This window comes from Salmo salar, chromosome ssa21 (genome assembly GCF_905237065.1).
Source record: "Salmo salar chromosome ssa21, Ssal_v3.1, whole genome shotgun sequence".
In the NCBI taxonomy this organism is placed as follows: Eukaryota; Metazoa; Chordata; class Actinopteri; order Salmoniformes; family Salmonidae; genus Salmo; species Salmo salar.
This window is the reverse complement of record NC_059462.1, coordinates 37,655,939-37,672,483: the sequence shown is the minus strand read 5'-3', so window position 1 is coordinate 37,672,483 and position 16,545 is coordinate 37,655,939. Positions and strand designations below refer to the sequence as shown.

Genomic DNA, 16,545 nt, shown 5'->3' with positions numbered 1-16,545 from the left:
CCAGACTCAAGAGGATTATGTGTGTTAAGAGAAACAGTTTATCTTATCAACTCATGTCTTATCTGAAGGGTCTTGCATAGTTCCCTTCCCCTAAATGAACAGAAACAGGAAGAGCTGAGGGTGCTATTCACCATGTGGTAGCTGACGCAGAAAAGGGAAGCTGTTTCCCGCAGCATCCCCCAGTATTAGTACCCTGGTCCCAGATCTGTTTATGCTGGCTTGCCAACTCCTATGGTCAATAATAGTTAATAGGAGTCTGCAAGACCCCACAAACAGATTTGGGGTTCAGGCTACAGTGTTAGTTAAAGAGGGAGAGAGTCTCAGAGGGAGATCGTTCTCACTGACACAGCCTGTGTCATCCTGACCCGGAAGTTGCCTAACACCACTCCGCTTCGACACCATTGTTGTAACATAACACTCACTGACTGATGCTGAATTTCTCTTGAAATTGACCAGTTGTGTCACTGTACGAAACTACAAAACATGTTTGCTATATGTTTACAATCTAACTATTAGTAAGGTAGAGCATTTTAAATGCTTTTCTCGTTGACTTCAGCTAAATGCCTAGACAGCGCCACTAGCAAACTATGAGGGTAATGTCAATTACAGTATGAGGGTAATGTAAACTATGTGGGTAATGTAAACTATGAGGGTAATGTAAACTACTGTATGAGGGTAATGTAAACTATGAGGTGTTCAAGACACAGCCAGCTATGGGTTGGACAGGCACCCAAGCTCAGATTTGCTTATGATGGCACTTTTCTATTAACTTGGATACCTAGTTTCTCCTCCTTGGTAACATGACCCATGCTTTGGGAGTTTCTTTCTTTATATTTTATTCATCTGAGTTCTATAATTCACTGTTGTCGCAGCAACCATCTCAAGTTCAGCCAGCTGCGACAGCAAAGAGCAGAGCTCATCATTTTATATATCCCATCTCCCATACCCATCGTCTGGGAGGAAAATATGAAAACCAATAGAGCTCGTCTCGATCTGCTAGTTCCTTGTTGCCAGGATACAGTTCTGGATGATAACCTCAATGTCATGCTGTTAGTAAAACAGGGGTTCCTTCAGTTCAGACAGGGATATAGATAGAAGGGGGAATATTGCTAAAGAAAAGACTGCCATGTTGTAGCAGAGATTGTCATGTCATTGCTGACAATAGCAGGAGTCCTGAATTCTATGTGTCCTATGTTGTGAGACAGATGGATGATATCAACCCTATAGCAATCACCACAGTGGATGGACATTGTTGTCATCCCTAATGCAATCACCCCACACACTCCCCTTGTGTTTATGGAGTCTAGGCGCCTAAGGGGACATGGGTATGAGATGGATATAGGTGTGAGAGGTTTGGGGCTATTGCTTTGTCTCCTTGCGTACCCACTCTGTGATCATGGTCAGTCACAAATCACAAACAGCCTTGTCTAAATGTTCTTAAAGGTCCCTGTAGCCTATGTTCAATCTTAAAGGTCCCTGTAACCTATGTTCAATCTTAAAGGTCCCTGTAGCCTATGTTCAATCTTAAAGGTCCCTGTAGCCTATGTTCAATCTTAAAGGTCCCTGTAGCCTACTGTATGTTCAACCTTAAAGGTCCCTGTATTCAAACAAATGCATTGTATGGGAGAGCACAATCTCTGAATCTCTGAATATTATTCTGTGGCTACGTGTGTGTGTGTGTGTGTGTGTGTGTGTGTGTGTGTGTGTGTGTGTGTGTGTGTGTGTGTGTGTGTGTGTGTGTGTGTGTGTGTTGTCAGTCACAGATACTAGGAGTCTTGTGGCAGTAGAAAACCAGCAGAGGCCTTCCTGCCTTTAGTTAGTCAGTCAGTCAGCCAGCCCCCCTTCCCCCTCCCCTCCCCCGCATCCCATCCAGCCAGTCTCTAACCCAGCACCAGTCAAGTGGAAAACCTCAGGGGCTCAGCAACAGCACCTGTTTAGGCTAGGACATTCCCCTCCCCCTCATCCTTCCTCTTTCATCTTCTTCCTCCCTCCCTCCTCTCCTCCCCAGGGACTGACTGGAACTAGACAAGCCTGTTTCTCATCTCTCCCTCCAATAATGTTCAGAGCATGTCCCATCACTACACACAGTCCATTTCTGGGAGTAACCAAGTGTATCTTTACATAACATGTTAACTGTGTGCATTCCTGGAGTTTCAGGTTTAAAAATAGCACTTATAGTTGCTTACAATTAAAATAGTGTAATTGTTAGTCAGATGTGGAGAGTCTCTGTCTCAGGGGGTTTAGCATGAACTTTCCTAATACTGTGAGTATCATTATATCACTTGTTTCTCCAGGGGAAATGACATGCAGATTTTATGAACTTATTCCTATCAATGGAGTTAGTCAAAGAGAAACAGATTAACAAGATGTACAATCCCAACCTTCAGTTCCCACACCTATTGAGAACAAGGATCACACACAAAAATAATCGAATGTAATTGGCCAAAAACCATCAAACAATAACTTGATTGGTCATACCGGTCTCTTCTAGAAAACACAATCAAACAGGAAGATGAGACAGAAGATGAAGGGGACAGGAGGACCACAGCAGAGGACATGGGCCAAAGCGGGGAAGAGGGATCGGGTTTGGAGGAGCCCATGATTGACAGCCCAAACAACCTACAGGATGGGGTCCCCGGGTCAGAAGGGTCATGTGACCCAGGAACTCGGCTGCCCAATGGTAAATGTTTCTCTAAAATTGTTTCCCCATATGTCCCTTCTACAGTATATAGCCCAAACCTCATGTACGTTATATTGAACACCAATGACCCAATACTCTCTGATGTATCTAAGGATTGTCAACGTTTTACCATTAACATCTAGCAAACTGCAAAAACCTGTTAGTTATATATAATAATAAACGGCAGATAATGGATACTTCACGTTGTAGCTCAGTATGTGATATGTCTTTTACAGACTAAAGCAATTGCACGTCACTTATCCTACGATTGAAAAAAATTATAATGCTTGACTCAGAAATTGCTTATTTTTGTGTCATTGGGTGTGGAGGTGAAAAGCTTTGCTATGTTCAAGAAGATAATAGTTGAGCCTTAGAATCATTCTCAGGGAAAACATCCCAGGAATCTTCCTCAACCTGTTCCCTAGCCCTTAACTGACGCTATTGCTGTGCCTCGGTCGTCACAGATTTAGGATCAGATTTTCAAATGTTGGGCTGCAGATCAAGAGCTGATCATCATTATGATAATGATGATGATGATGAGAATGCTGTAGTCTAGTTGTGAACCAGGCAAACTATGTACATAGAGACATACAAACAAACACTCAGCGATGGTAAAGCTGGGCACTAAACGTATACAGCACGTTTAGCAATGCAAGACTATAAGACACAATGTAAGACTCTCTAAACCGTCTTCCGTCTGAAGACACTTTGACAGCAACGCTTAAACATAATACTTTAACTTATACATATGGTGTGTGTGTGTGTTCATGTGTGTGTGCTTGTCCCTCCTATAACCATACATTGGGTCTGGTTAGGGACGGAAACATTGTTTTTATGTACCTACTGTACTGTGTGGTGATAGAAAGAGAGAAAGCCATAGTAGAGACCCAGAGCGAATAGGAACAGAGCTAACACCTCATCTCACCACACTCTATTTCTGGAGATATAAATATCTCTGTAACTACAGTAAGGTCTAGTTCAAATGTATCAATAGTACACAGTGCACATCAGAAACCACACGGCAATGTTTTTCTCTACACTGAAAATCCTCCTTGAAGTAATATTGGCAACGTTTGCTAGTTTCAGCTAGGGTTTGTTTAATTGAGGCTGAGGATGAGGTTAGCAATTGACGAGGTTAGGGTTTGTTCACCTCCACAGTCCAGCCATTTATAGGTCCTGTGTAGCTGGTAGAGCATGGCACTTGCAACGCCAGGGTTGTGGGTTTGATTCTCGTGGGGGACTGGTACGAAAAAAAAGACAATTATGAAAATATATGCATTCTACTGTAAGTTTCTCTGGATAAGAGTGTCTGCTAAATGACGTACATGTTTTACCATTGCAATGTGTTGATTGTTGTTGGGTAGCTGTGAACCTCAATTTCTGTCTTAAGTTTGTTCGGTCCAATATCCCAGTGAAAGTGTGGCAACTCAAGACTAGGTAGCTGAGTTTCTGTGGTTATTGTGTGTTGCTGATCTGGCTTTATGTTAAAGGGGGACTGTGAGTGATGAGAGCTTGCACTTCCTGTGCCCCTCTCAGCTGATAGGCCGTTCCAGTGTAACACTTCCTGTGCCCCTCTTAGGTGATAGGCCGTTCCAGTGTAACCAGTGTGGTGTGTCGTTCACTCAGAAGGGTAACCTGTTGAGACACATTAAGCTGCACACGGGGGAGAAGCCCTTCAAATGCCCCTTCTGCAGCTACGCCTGCCGCCGTCGTGACGCACTCACAGGCCACCTACGCACACACTCAGGTCAGCCTCTCTGCCGCCTCTGTTCTTCCTTCTTCTTCTTCCTCCTCATCCTCCTCTTCCTCCTCGTCTTTGTGACTCCTTTATTCACCTATTCCCTCTATATTGAGTCATGCTTGCTTTAACTTTTTTTATTCCTGTGGTTACTACTGAGTATTATGTCCTGGTTTCAATAAATTCTCAACTTGTCAAATAGTTGATGCTATAGAACAGGCCTGTCTCGATGTAACTAAAAGCATGATCTCGTCTGACTTGTGTCTAAGTTTGTGTGAGACAGATTAGCAACAGTCCCCACAAATATCATTGTTTCTCACTGTTGGATGGATGCATCTCTCTGAAGCTTTGTTTGCAGACAGACAAGGGCTGTGGTTAGGCACCCAGGACGTGGTGTTCCTTTCATTCCTATAACCTGCTCACGTCTCGTCTCCTCAGAAAGGAACTCTCTGTTCTCTGTAGATATATGGGGAGACTAAAGAAACGCTGTGCTGTGTTGCTCTAACTGTAACTCACTGTCCTAGCTCTGCATCAAAGACCCCTCTCTCTCTGTGGTCTCCACTGCCGTGTCGTTGAGATGCAGGACAGACAACAGTACGTCGCCATCTCTAGTGTTGTCCTCCTAGAAGTACTCACATGCAGCTACCCAGAACAAGAGGGTCTTTCTCTCTCTCTCTCTTGTCTGTCTTTCTCTCAGTCTCTATCATTCTCTTTTGACCTTTTTCTAATTTTCACTTCCTGTTTTTTAGGCTAAATTCATTCTTCACTCTCCTCCAGTCAGTGTAGGCAGCAAATGAAGGTGTAGTAAGTAGTAGGGCTGTGTGAATCCCCTTCACCCCTCAGCCTACCTACTATATGAATCCCCTCTGCCCCTCAGCCTACCTACCATTTGAATCCCCTCTGCCCCTCAGCCTACCTACTATATGAATCCCCTCTGCCCCTCAGCCTACCTACTATATGCATCCCATCTGCCCCTCATCCTACCAACTGTATGCATCCCATCTGCCCCTCAGCCTACCTACTGTATGCATCCCCTCTGCCCTCAACCTACCTACTATATGAATCCCCTCCGCCCCTCAGCCTACCTACTATATGAATCCCCTCCGTCCCCTCAACCTACCTACTATATGAATCCCCTCCGCCCCTCAGCCTACCTACAATATGAATCCCCTCTGCCCCTCAGCCTACCTACTATATGAATCCCCTCTGCCCCTCAGCCTACCTACTATATGAATCCCCTCTGCCCCTCAGCCTACCTACCATTTGAATCCCCTCCGCCCCTCAGCCTACCTACTATATGAATCCCCACTGCCCCTCAGCCTACCTACTATATGAATCCCCTCCGCCCCTCAGCCTACCAACCATTTGAATCCCCTCTGCCCCTCAGCCTACCTACCATTTGAATCCCCTCTGCCCCTCAACCTACCTACTATATGAATCCCCTCCGCCCCTCAGCCTACCTACTGTATGCATCCCCTCTGCCCTCAACCTACCTACTATATGAATCCCCTACGCCCCTCAGCCTACCTACTGTATGCATCCCCTCTGCCCCTCAGCCTACCTACAATACTATATGAATCCCCTCTGGCCCTCAGCCTACCTACTGTGTGAATCCCCCCAGCCCTTAGCCTACCTACTGTATGCATCCCCTCTACCCTCAGCATACCTACTATGTGAATCCCCTCTGCCCCTCAGCCTACCTACTATATGAATCCCCTCCGCCCCTCAGCCTACCTACAATATGAATCCCCTCTGCCCCTCAGCCTACCTACTATATGAATCCCCTCTGCCCCTCAGCCTACCTACTATATGAATCCCCTCTGCCCCTCAGCCTACCTACCATTTGAATCCCCTCTGCCCCTCAGCCTACCTACTATATGAATCCCCTCTGCCCCTCAGCCTACCTACTATATGAATCCCCTCCGCCCCTCAGCCTACCTACCATTTGAATCCCCTCTGCCCCTCAGCCTACCTACTATATGAATCCGATCTGCCCCTCAGCCTACCTACTATATGAATCCCCTCCGCCCCTCAGCCTACCTACTATATGAATCCCCCCGGCCCTCAGCCTACCTACAATACTATATGAATCCCCTCTGCCCCTCAGCCTACCTACTATATGAATCCCCTCTGCCCCTCAGCCGACCTACCATTTGAATCCCCTCTGCCCCTCAGCCTACCGACTATATGAATCCCCTCCGCCCCTCAGCCTACCTACTGTATGCATCCCCTCTGCCCTCAACCTACCTACTATATGAATCCCCTACGCCCCTCAGCCTACCTACTGTATGCATCCCCTCTGCCCTCAACCTACCTACTATATGAATCCTCTACGCCCCTCAGCCTACCTACTGTATGCATCCCCTCTGCCCTCATCCTACCTACTATATGAATCCCCTACGCCCCTCAGCCTACCTACTGTATGCATCCCCTCTGCCCCTCAGCCTACCTACAATACTATATGAATCCCCTCTGGCCCTCAGCCTACCTACTATTTGAATCCCTTCTGCCCCTCAGCCTACCTACTATATGAATCCCCTCTGCCCCTCAGCCTACCTACTATATGAATCCCCTCTGCCCCTCAGCCTACCTACTATATGAATCCCCTCTGCCCCTCAGCCTACCTACTATATGAATCCCCTCCGCCCCTCAGCCTACCTACTATATGAATCCCCCCCAGCCCTCAGCCTACCTACTATATGAATCCCCTCTGGCCCTCAGCCTACCTACTATATGAATCCCCTCTGGCCCTCAGCCTACCTACTGTATGAATCCCCTCTGCACCTCAGCCTACCTACTATATGAATCCCCCCCGGCCTTCAGCCTACCTACTATATGAATCCCCCCGGCCCTCAGCCTACCTATTATATGAATCCCACCCCGGCCCTCAGCCTACCTACTATATGAATCCCCTCTGGCCCTCAGCTTACCTACTGTTTGAATCCCCTCCGCCCCTCAACCTACCTACTACACTACCTGAGCGTTGAATGGAATGTTAGGCAGTCTTCTGTGGCATACGGAGTAGGTTGGAATGACGTCCTCTTACGTACAAGGCTGTAGTTGAAAGGGCTCTTCTCCCTTCTCCTCTCTCTCTCTCTGTCCCTCCCTGCCCCCTGGGAGACCATGACACAATGCCAGGAAACAGGTGAAGAGATTGAGAGGGGAAAGAGACAGAGACAGAGAAGCAGAGAGAGACGGAGAAACAGAGAGAGACAGAGAAACAGAGAGAGAGACAGTGACAATATATTGTACAATCAAAATCAAATCAAATCAAATGTTATTAGTCACATACACATGGTTAGCAGATGTTAATGCGAGTGTAGCGAAATGCTTGTGCTTCTAGTTCAGACAATGCAGTAATATCTTACAAATAATCTAACAAATTCACAACAACTACCTTATACACACAAATGTAAAGGGATGTGTACATATAAATATATGGATGAGCGATAGGCAAGCTGCAGTAGATGTTATAGAATAGAATACAGTATATACATATGAGATGAGTAATGTAGGATATGTAAACATTATTAAAGTGGCGTTTTTTAAAGTGACTAGTGATACCTTTATTAAGTCCATTTATTAAAGTGGCCAGAGATTTGAGTCTGTATGTTGGCAGCAGCCTCTCTATGTTAGTCTCTCGGTCCCAGCTTTGATGCACCTGTACTGACCTCGCTTTCTGGATGATAACGGGGTGAACAGGCAGTGGCTCGGGTGGTTGTTGTCCTTGATGATCTTTTTGGCCTTCGGGTGCTGTAGGTGTCCTGGAGGGCAGGTAGTTTGCCCCCGGTGATGCATTGTGCAGACCACACTACCCTCTGGATAGCTTATTTTCCCCTGTCACAGTGAAGTCACAGATTGGCACTGCATGGATTGTGTTGTACAGTATCTGAACCCATCACAAACACATTGTTGAATGGCAATATGAAATCATTCCTAGAATTGCTGTGCAAATGTGTAGTGTGCATGTGATTGGGTGTTCTTGGAGGTGTTTTAGATGCTACATGGAGAGCTATGGGGTCACTCATTTTTGACATTACATGAGACAATAAAAGGTTTCTGAGACAAGAAACAATAGGTTCCTGTTTGTCACCCAAATAGATGCAGCCGACTGAGTCTAAAGGCTGAGGGCGTTGATGCTATTTGCATGCTCAAGAATAGCTGCTGAAAGCGGGATTTTGGTGATACATCCAACATCTGCAAAAGGCCACGTGGGGGAGGTTTTGTAAATGAGGTGTGTGTGTGTGTTGCCTATTCCAACATGAAAGTGTAACTGCCCATTGCGGCTGGTGGCTGGCGACAGTTCGCAGGTGCTTTGGCCTAGATCATTGGAGCAGACAGACAGTTCAGGGTGTTTTTCCATTACCGTGACATTATATTACTTCCTTTGCAGCTCAGTTGGTAGAACATTGGATTCTTATAATGCCAGGGTCTTGATTCCCAAGACCACCCATACATTAAATTTATGCGCGCGTGACCTTAAAACCTCTCTAGGACATATGGGATGGTAGCGTCCCACCTCGCCAACAGCCAGTGAAATAGCAGAGCGCCAAATTCAAAACAACAAAAATCTCATAATTCAAATTTCTCACACATACAAGTATTATACACAATTTTAAAGATAATCTTCTCGTTAATCCAACCACATTGTCCGATTTCAAAAAGGCTTTATGGCGAAAGCATAGCATTAGATTACGTTAGGACAGTGCCTAGAAAAGAAAAACCACACAGCCATTTTCCCAGCAAGGAGAGGTGTCACAAAAACCAGAAATACAGCTAAAATTAATCACTAACCTTTGATGATCTTCATCAGATGGCACTCATAGGACTTCATGTTACACATTACATGTATGTTTTGCTCGATAAAGTTCATATTTATATCCAAAAAACACATTTTACATTGGCGTGTAATGTTCAGAAATGTTTTGCCTCCAAAACCTCCGGTGAATGAGCACATCAATTTACAGAAATACTCATCATAAACTTTGACAAAAGATACAAGTGTTATGCACAGAATTATAGATAAACTTCTCCTTAATGCAACCGCTGTGTCAGATTTCAAAAAAGCTTTTTGGCGAAAGCAAACTTTGCAATAATCTGAGTACAGCGCTCAGATATCAAAATAAGCCATACAGATACCCGCTATTTTGGAGTCAACAGAAGTCACAAATAACATTATAAATATTCCCTTACCTTTGATGATCTTCATCAGAATGCACTCCCAGGAATCCCAGTTCCACTATAAGTGTTTGTTTTGTTCGATAAAGTTCATATTTATGTCCAAATACCTCCATTTTGTTCACGTGTTTAGTCCAGCACTCCAAATTCACTAAGCGCGTGAGTTTACTACAGACGAAAAGTCAAAATAGTTCCATTACAGTTCGTAGAAACGTGTCAAGCGATGTATAGAATCAATCTTTAGGATGGTTTTATCATAAATCTGCAATAATATTCCAACCGGACAATTCCATTGTCTTTAGAATTGAAAGGAAAGACAGCTCGCTCTCATGGCGCGCGCATGTTTGAGCTCGTGCCAATTTTCCAGACACACGACTGAATCAGCTCTTTTTCTCTTCCCATTCACAGTAGAAGCCTGAAATAAGGTTCTAAAGACTGTTGACGTCTAGTGGAAGCCTTAGGAAGTGCAAAATTACCCCACAGACACTATGTATTAGATAGGGAATCACTTGAAAAACTACAAACCTCAGATTTCCCACTTCCTGGTTGGATTTTTCTCATGTTTTGCCTGCCATATGAGTTCTGTTATACTCACAGACATCATTCAAACAGTTTTAGAAACTTCAGAGTGTTTTCTATCCAAATCCACTAATTATATGCATATTCTAGCTTTTGTGTCTGAGTTGCAGGCCTTTTACTTTGGGCACAATACTGCCCCCCTTTCCTCAAAATGAAGTCACTTTAGATAAAAGTATCTTAGTTATCAGACTGAAACATGTTAGGTCAGGTAGTTTCTACTAACGTTAGTCACCTCTGCTATACATTTTATCACGTGAACTGCTCCTATTTTGGGCCAGAGTCTGGGTCACTGGTGGGTGTTGTCTGGACCGCCAACTCATTGTGAATTCATTCATTAATTCATTCATTAATGAGTAATTCATTCATGAGTGAATGAATGAAGTAGAATTAATAAATTAATGAAGAAAGTTTGGGAGGAAAAATTGAAGGAAGGAAGGAAGGATCAACGGATGGATCTTCTCTGTGGAAAGCTAGGTGAGGTTTTGGCCTGTCTCACCAGCATAAACCCCATCTGAATGGAACTGAAAGCATGAATCACTTCCCACCTCCAGCTGCTGAGGAGAAACACATGCGTTGTTTAGGTCTAACGTTGGAGTTATTTTCCTCCCACTAAGGGATGCAGAACGTATTGACTGTCTCTGTACTAGGCCTACAAGGCCATTGAATTATGCAACATAGTAGTAAACTAGTATTTGGCGCCTGGAAGAGTTGTAACAGTTGTTCCTAGGCGTATGAAAGGGACACATCTGTATTCGAGTGTCTGGTTTGTGTGAGGGATCCTACCAGTTGTGGAGTATAATTACTCCATAGCTCATCATAGCCGTCCTCTTTTTTTCTGTCTTCTCCATGGGCTCAGTTTGTTTACTACAACCTCCTACAGCAGTGTTTCTCAACTCCAGACCTCCAGTACCCCCAACAGCACACATTTTTGTTTTAGCCCCGGACCAACTCACCTGAGTTGAATCAGGTGTGCTTGTCTCGGGCTACAACCAAAAGGTGTACTCTTGGGCATACTTGAGGACTGGAGTTGGAAACACTGTCCTAGAAAGTTCACATAGATTCTGTTCTCCACAGGTTCTATGCGTTTACTACAACCTCCTAGAGAGTTCACATACTGTAGATTTGTGTCACCACAAAAATGCTTTGGACCATGCCCACTCTTTCTCTGTCCATCCATCTGTCTATTAAATTAATATTTTGTTATTTTGATATAATTTCTCTCGTTTAGTGGGCAAACCACACAAGTGCAACTACTGTGGGCGAAGCTACAAACAGAGGATTTCATTGGAGGAGCATAAAGAGCGTTGCCATAACTACCTTCAGAGTGTTGCCATGGATCCCACCTCCATCACCGGGCCTTATCCAGGTGAGTGTCAATGTCCTGCTCTGGTACAGAGACCTGCTATATGGTACAGCACTGTTGATGGCATAGATGCGGAAACATCTGCTTTCTGTTTGCCACTTTTCCGCACCTTGCACTTTCTCTTTTTCTAATTGATCATTCAAGCATGAAGTTCAATTGAAGACCAATTTTGTTTCTCTGCCTCCTTATTGTAGAGTAAGTGTGAATACCCTGTGAACTCTACTTAGTTATTTGACATTTATACACCAGCCACCTACTACCTACAAGCCTTGGTGCAGACCTTCATTCTGCTTTTCCACACACACACACACACACACACACACACACACACACACACACACACACACACACACACACACACACACACACACACACACACACACACACACACACACACACACACACACACACACACCTTTGACCTCTGACCCCTAGGTGAGGTCCCTAAAGAGCAGAGGCCCCTGGCTGAGGTTGTTGCCAGGGCAACCTTCGACCGCCCACCCATCATCGAGAGACTGCAGAGTAACATGGGGAAGAGGAAGAGCACCACCCCACAAAAGTTTGTGGGTAAGAATCATCACATCACTTCCTGTGGTGGGGAGCACAATGATGTGTTGACCCCAAGGATCACTATCTCACAATTACTCATATAAGCTTATATAACTATTGTATTTAGAAGGACAATACATAATTTCATTTTTCTTTACAATAACTATTTGAAATGTTTCAGTGTTCGATAATTATTAATTTGTTATTAAAGGTAGACTCAGCAAAATTACATTACCACGAGCAGCACTGGAGATATTGAGATAAGTGAGATGCAACACTTCGCTCTCACACAGTCACACACACTGTCTGCGCATGCGCATGGGTGCTTCATGCTGTTCACAGAGTGGTAGCCAGGGCACCAAAACAGCTGAGACGTTCAGCCTCTCACTTCAACACTCTTAGTTGTTACAGAAATTGACCCACCATATTGTTTACGTTTTGCATCTACCTCATATCACTGATTATTTAGTGGGGTATTTAGTTAATTCCATTTTTTGATTGAATTTAACCTGTTCTGTTAGGTTAAATTCAGTTTATAGATTTGATTGTTTATGTTTTATGTTCAGTTTGACCGAACTGCAACAGGAGGAGTTTATGCATGCAAAAAAGGGAATTGCGTGCCTGGGCAGAGGTTTAGCAACAAAAAGCTTACCTTGATTTAACGGTAGTAATGAACACACTATTCACAGATTTCAGCCTTTTGTTCGATTGTTTTAGATTTCAGATCCATTGGTCTTATCCACTGTATTTCTACATTCAATTACAATAAATACTTATCATCAAAAACATTTATTTTTTGTGTATTACGAAACAGTTGTAAACATCTAGTTGGTATGTAACCGACAATCATTTTTGCATATTAGCGCTGAGCACAATTATTTTGTTTGTGAGGTATAATTCACTGCACTATTAGATAGAGCAAGACACAGAGAGCGGAGAGAGACGAGGGCATGTTTTTCACTCTGTGGTTTGTTACACCTGTATCTCTGCCATAGCTCTTATCGAGAGAGGGGCAAAACAGCTCACCGCATCCCTGTTCTGGAGGGGTTAAACAGTGCATTCAGATAGATGGGGATTTCCACTATTAAACACAAAACCTCTGAGATAATGCAATAAGAAAAACAAGAAAATAATGCTTAGCTTCTCAAAAGGGAAAAGGTTAAACTGTGACAGGCACTCATATTCATATACTATATATTTACACTTGTATGTATAGTATACTAGTTGTCGCTAAACATGGTTTCAAGAGGTGTCATTCAACCGGACACTTTCTCCATACATATGTGAGTTTCATTGTGGTAATATGCATTCTGTGCTCTGTGCAGGTGAGAAGATGATGCGTTTCAGTTACCCAGAGCTGAGCTATGACATGAGTCTGAAGTATGAGAAGGAGGCAGAGCTGATGCAGGCTCACATGATGGACCAGGCTATCAACAACGCCATCTCTTACCTGGGCTCTGACTCCCTGAGACCCCAGGTCCACCACCCCCACCCGCACGGTCCACACGGTCCACACCCATCCCTCTCAATGGCTGAGGTGGTTAACATGGGCAACCCCCTCTTCCACCACGTCTACCCCCTGGAACCAGGGCCGGGGCACCGTATGGACCGACCAAGCAGCCGGGACGCCCCACCTCATCCTTCACCTCTGCACCCTCCTCTTCCTGACTTTACTCCCTCCTCCAACGGGCCCATCGCCCTCACCAGACCCAAGCAGCACCAGCTCCAGGGTACAAGAGAGGAGAGAGAGTGTCCTAGCAACAGTGGGCTCGACTCGGCCGAATCTGCCCGGAGCAGCCCACAGGAGAGGCTGGTTTACCACAGGAACCACAGAAACAACCCCCACCCCCGACCCAGGTCCAGACCCAGCCCAGCCAATGGCGGCAGAGAGGAGGGGCAAGGTGGGGCTGAGGTGCGTGGGGTGGGGTTGACAGCGGAGGTGGCCCGGGGAGAGGTGTCAGAGACGAGTCGGGACGGAGTGCGTGTGTTTGGGCGAGAGGGCCGGGAGGTGAGGGTGTTCCAGTGTGAGCACTGCTGTGTTTTCTTCCTGGACCACGTTATGTACACCATCCACATGGGCTGTCATGGTTACAGGGACCCGCTGGAGTGCAACATCTGTGGCCACCGCAGTAAGGACTGCTACGAGTTCTCATCTCACATTGTCCGCGGGGAACACACCTTCCAGTAGAGGGCTGGACAAGACAGGAGCCGTCCCTCCCCATCCCCACCCCAGGACTGTGATGTTAAACTAACTGTGTGTGGTCAATGCAACCAATCAAGGCAGAGAAAACTAACTAACATTTCCTGCAGCATAATGATACTGACTATATAATTCCAAACAAATATATGAAGGTCTGGGCCAAATACACATTTTCATTTTTTAAGGTGTTTTGAAGATTTTAAAGTTGAGATATGCATCTGAAGTGAGGGATTTCTTCGTGTGGGAAAAAGAGGACAAGGAATAAGTACACCTATTCAGTTTTGTTGTGGTCTGTCTCTGAGATTGTCAAAGAGCAACTAATACTGTGAGTAGTTATATTATAGTTGTATAAGTCTTATCACTGTCCTTGTCTTGCATACTGTATTGTTGCACTTGTTTGCTGCAACACAGACTGCCATGTAAGAGCTCAACTTATCAAGGGGGCTTTCCCTGACTCCACCACCCAAACCATTTCATGCAACATACATCTTCTCTGTCTTATGTCAAAAGCCTTGCTAACTGCAAACTGCTCAGACGTGTTGTCACACCAGCCACATTAGAGAGGGAGGGAGAGAAGAGCAAGTGAGAGAGAGAGAGACAGAGAGCTAGAGAGAAAGAATGAAAATAAAAGAGAAGGATAGAGACTTACTCAGACATTGATTTACTTTTTCAGACATTGTATACAGATGTTATTAAAGTTTTGTTCATTACACTAGCTAACTATCTGCTTTCCGTAGAACAGTTCCTTTAACCTTATCAGTTCCACAACACTTCACAGAGGAAAGGAAAAGCACTGCACTGCAACCTGCCTCCCTAAACCTGTTCTTGCACTAGCAGCCTGATGCCTTGAGGGATGGGGAGGACGGGAATGGATGAGGCACTCCCTGGTTCAATAGCAACTTCACATATCTTTCTCGCAGCTTGCCTTTACCCCACTCATGTGTCTTTAGTGAACAGGCTGCTTTCTGCAGATTACATGTCAGTGCATGTACTCCACTGTACTCCAGGGTTGGGATCAATGCCATTTCAATTCAGTCAATGAAAAAAAGCAATGAGGAAAATTGGCATTGGAATTTGGAATTGCAATTAACTTTTTTTGTTGATAGAATTTAAATAGAATTGATCCGAACCCTGCTGTACAGTGGATATGAATGATGTGGAAAGGATTTAGCCCAGTACAAATGGCAATGCACTTTAAACTGATACACTGGTACTGTCAAGTAGACAGAAAGCAGTGTGGTTTAGAGTTTACTAAGAGCCTTTTTAGAAGGATAATGCCAATGAAGGGAGATGGCACTGATTTGGATCAAATATGATAATCTAGGTGCACTTGGACAAATGCGTAAGACAATGTACATACTGCTCTTTAGATAACTCATATTTTGCTGGCAAAATATGTAATGTCGCTGTTGTTCTGTTTATTTTGCAGCATATACCATATTTTGAAGTGTCTTTTGTCTTGATAGTCTTTGGCCATTGGAATGGCCCTATGTATATGGCCAGGAACAGTTCACTGTTCAATTCAAACTTCTCCTCTCCTGCCTGGTCTATGTAACCTTCCTGGTCAAAGTAGCAGCTTATTTCTGTTTACATGACAGCGACGTGGACAAATGATATATCTACTCATAGTGCAACAGACATACGGTACTTCTATTGCAACAGCTTATTGTTACTGTAAAGTATTGGCAATAGTATCTGTTTACACTTTTTAGTTGTTGTAGTATCTCATATACTGTTGTACATTGTACATTCCCACACTGCATTATTCTTATTAAATGAGCGCCCCTATTTTTGTATTTAATCACACCTTTATCTTTGATAACAGATATTTCTATAGGTGTTCTAATGCAACGGTATAGGCCTATTTTATGTTATAATTGTCTTAAATCTATTGTCTGCCTATTTTTTTGGTCTAAACAAATCCTCAAACATTACATGTCGCTATGAAGCAAGCATGACGCAAAGAAATAGTTTTAGAGATGTTTTTTTAGAATATACAGTACCTGTCAAAAGTTTTGACATACCTACTCAATCAACGTTTTTTCTTTATTTGTACTATTTTCTACATTGTAGAATAATAGTGAAGACATCAAAACTATGAAATAACACATATGGAATCGTGTAGTAAACAAAAAAGTGTTAAACAAATCAAAATATATTTTATATTTGTGATTCTTCAAAGTAGCCACCCTTTGCCTTGATGACAGCTTTGCACACTCTTGACATTCTCTCAACCAGCTTCAACTGGAATGCTTTTC

At 44.1% G+C, this 16,545-nt stretch overlaps 1 protein-coding gene across 4 annotated transcripts in view; it reads left to right on the top strand.

Moving 5' to 3' along the window:
- The window catches only part of LOC106582292 (zinc finger protein Helios), a 29,163-nt gene extending 13,088 nt beyond the window's left edge, over positions 1 to 16,075 (top strand). For 3 of the 4 annotated variants that reach the window (XM_014165224.2, XM_014165223.2, XM_014165225.2), the window contains 5 exons: positions 2,492 to 2,680; positions 4,260 to 4,427; positions 11,404 to 11,541; positions 11,974 to 12,105; positions 13,413 to 16,075. In XM_014165224.2, the coding sequence (XP_014020699.1) occupies positions 2,492 to 2,680; positions 4,260 to 4,427; positions 11,404 to 11,541; positions 11,974 to 12,105; positions 13,413 to 14,275 (1,490 nt within the window). In that variant the 3' untranslated portion in view covers positions 14,276 to 16,075. The remainder of the gene's footprint in view (positions 1 to 2,491; positions 2,681 to 4,259; positions 4,428 to 11,403; positions 11,542 to 11,973; positions 12,106 to 13,412) is intronic. The other variant, XM_045704753.1, reaches the window with a different exon arrangement.
- The last annotated feature ends 470 nt before the right edge of the window (positions 16,076 to 16,545 follow it).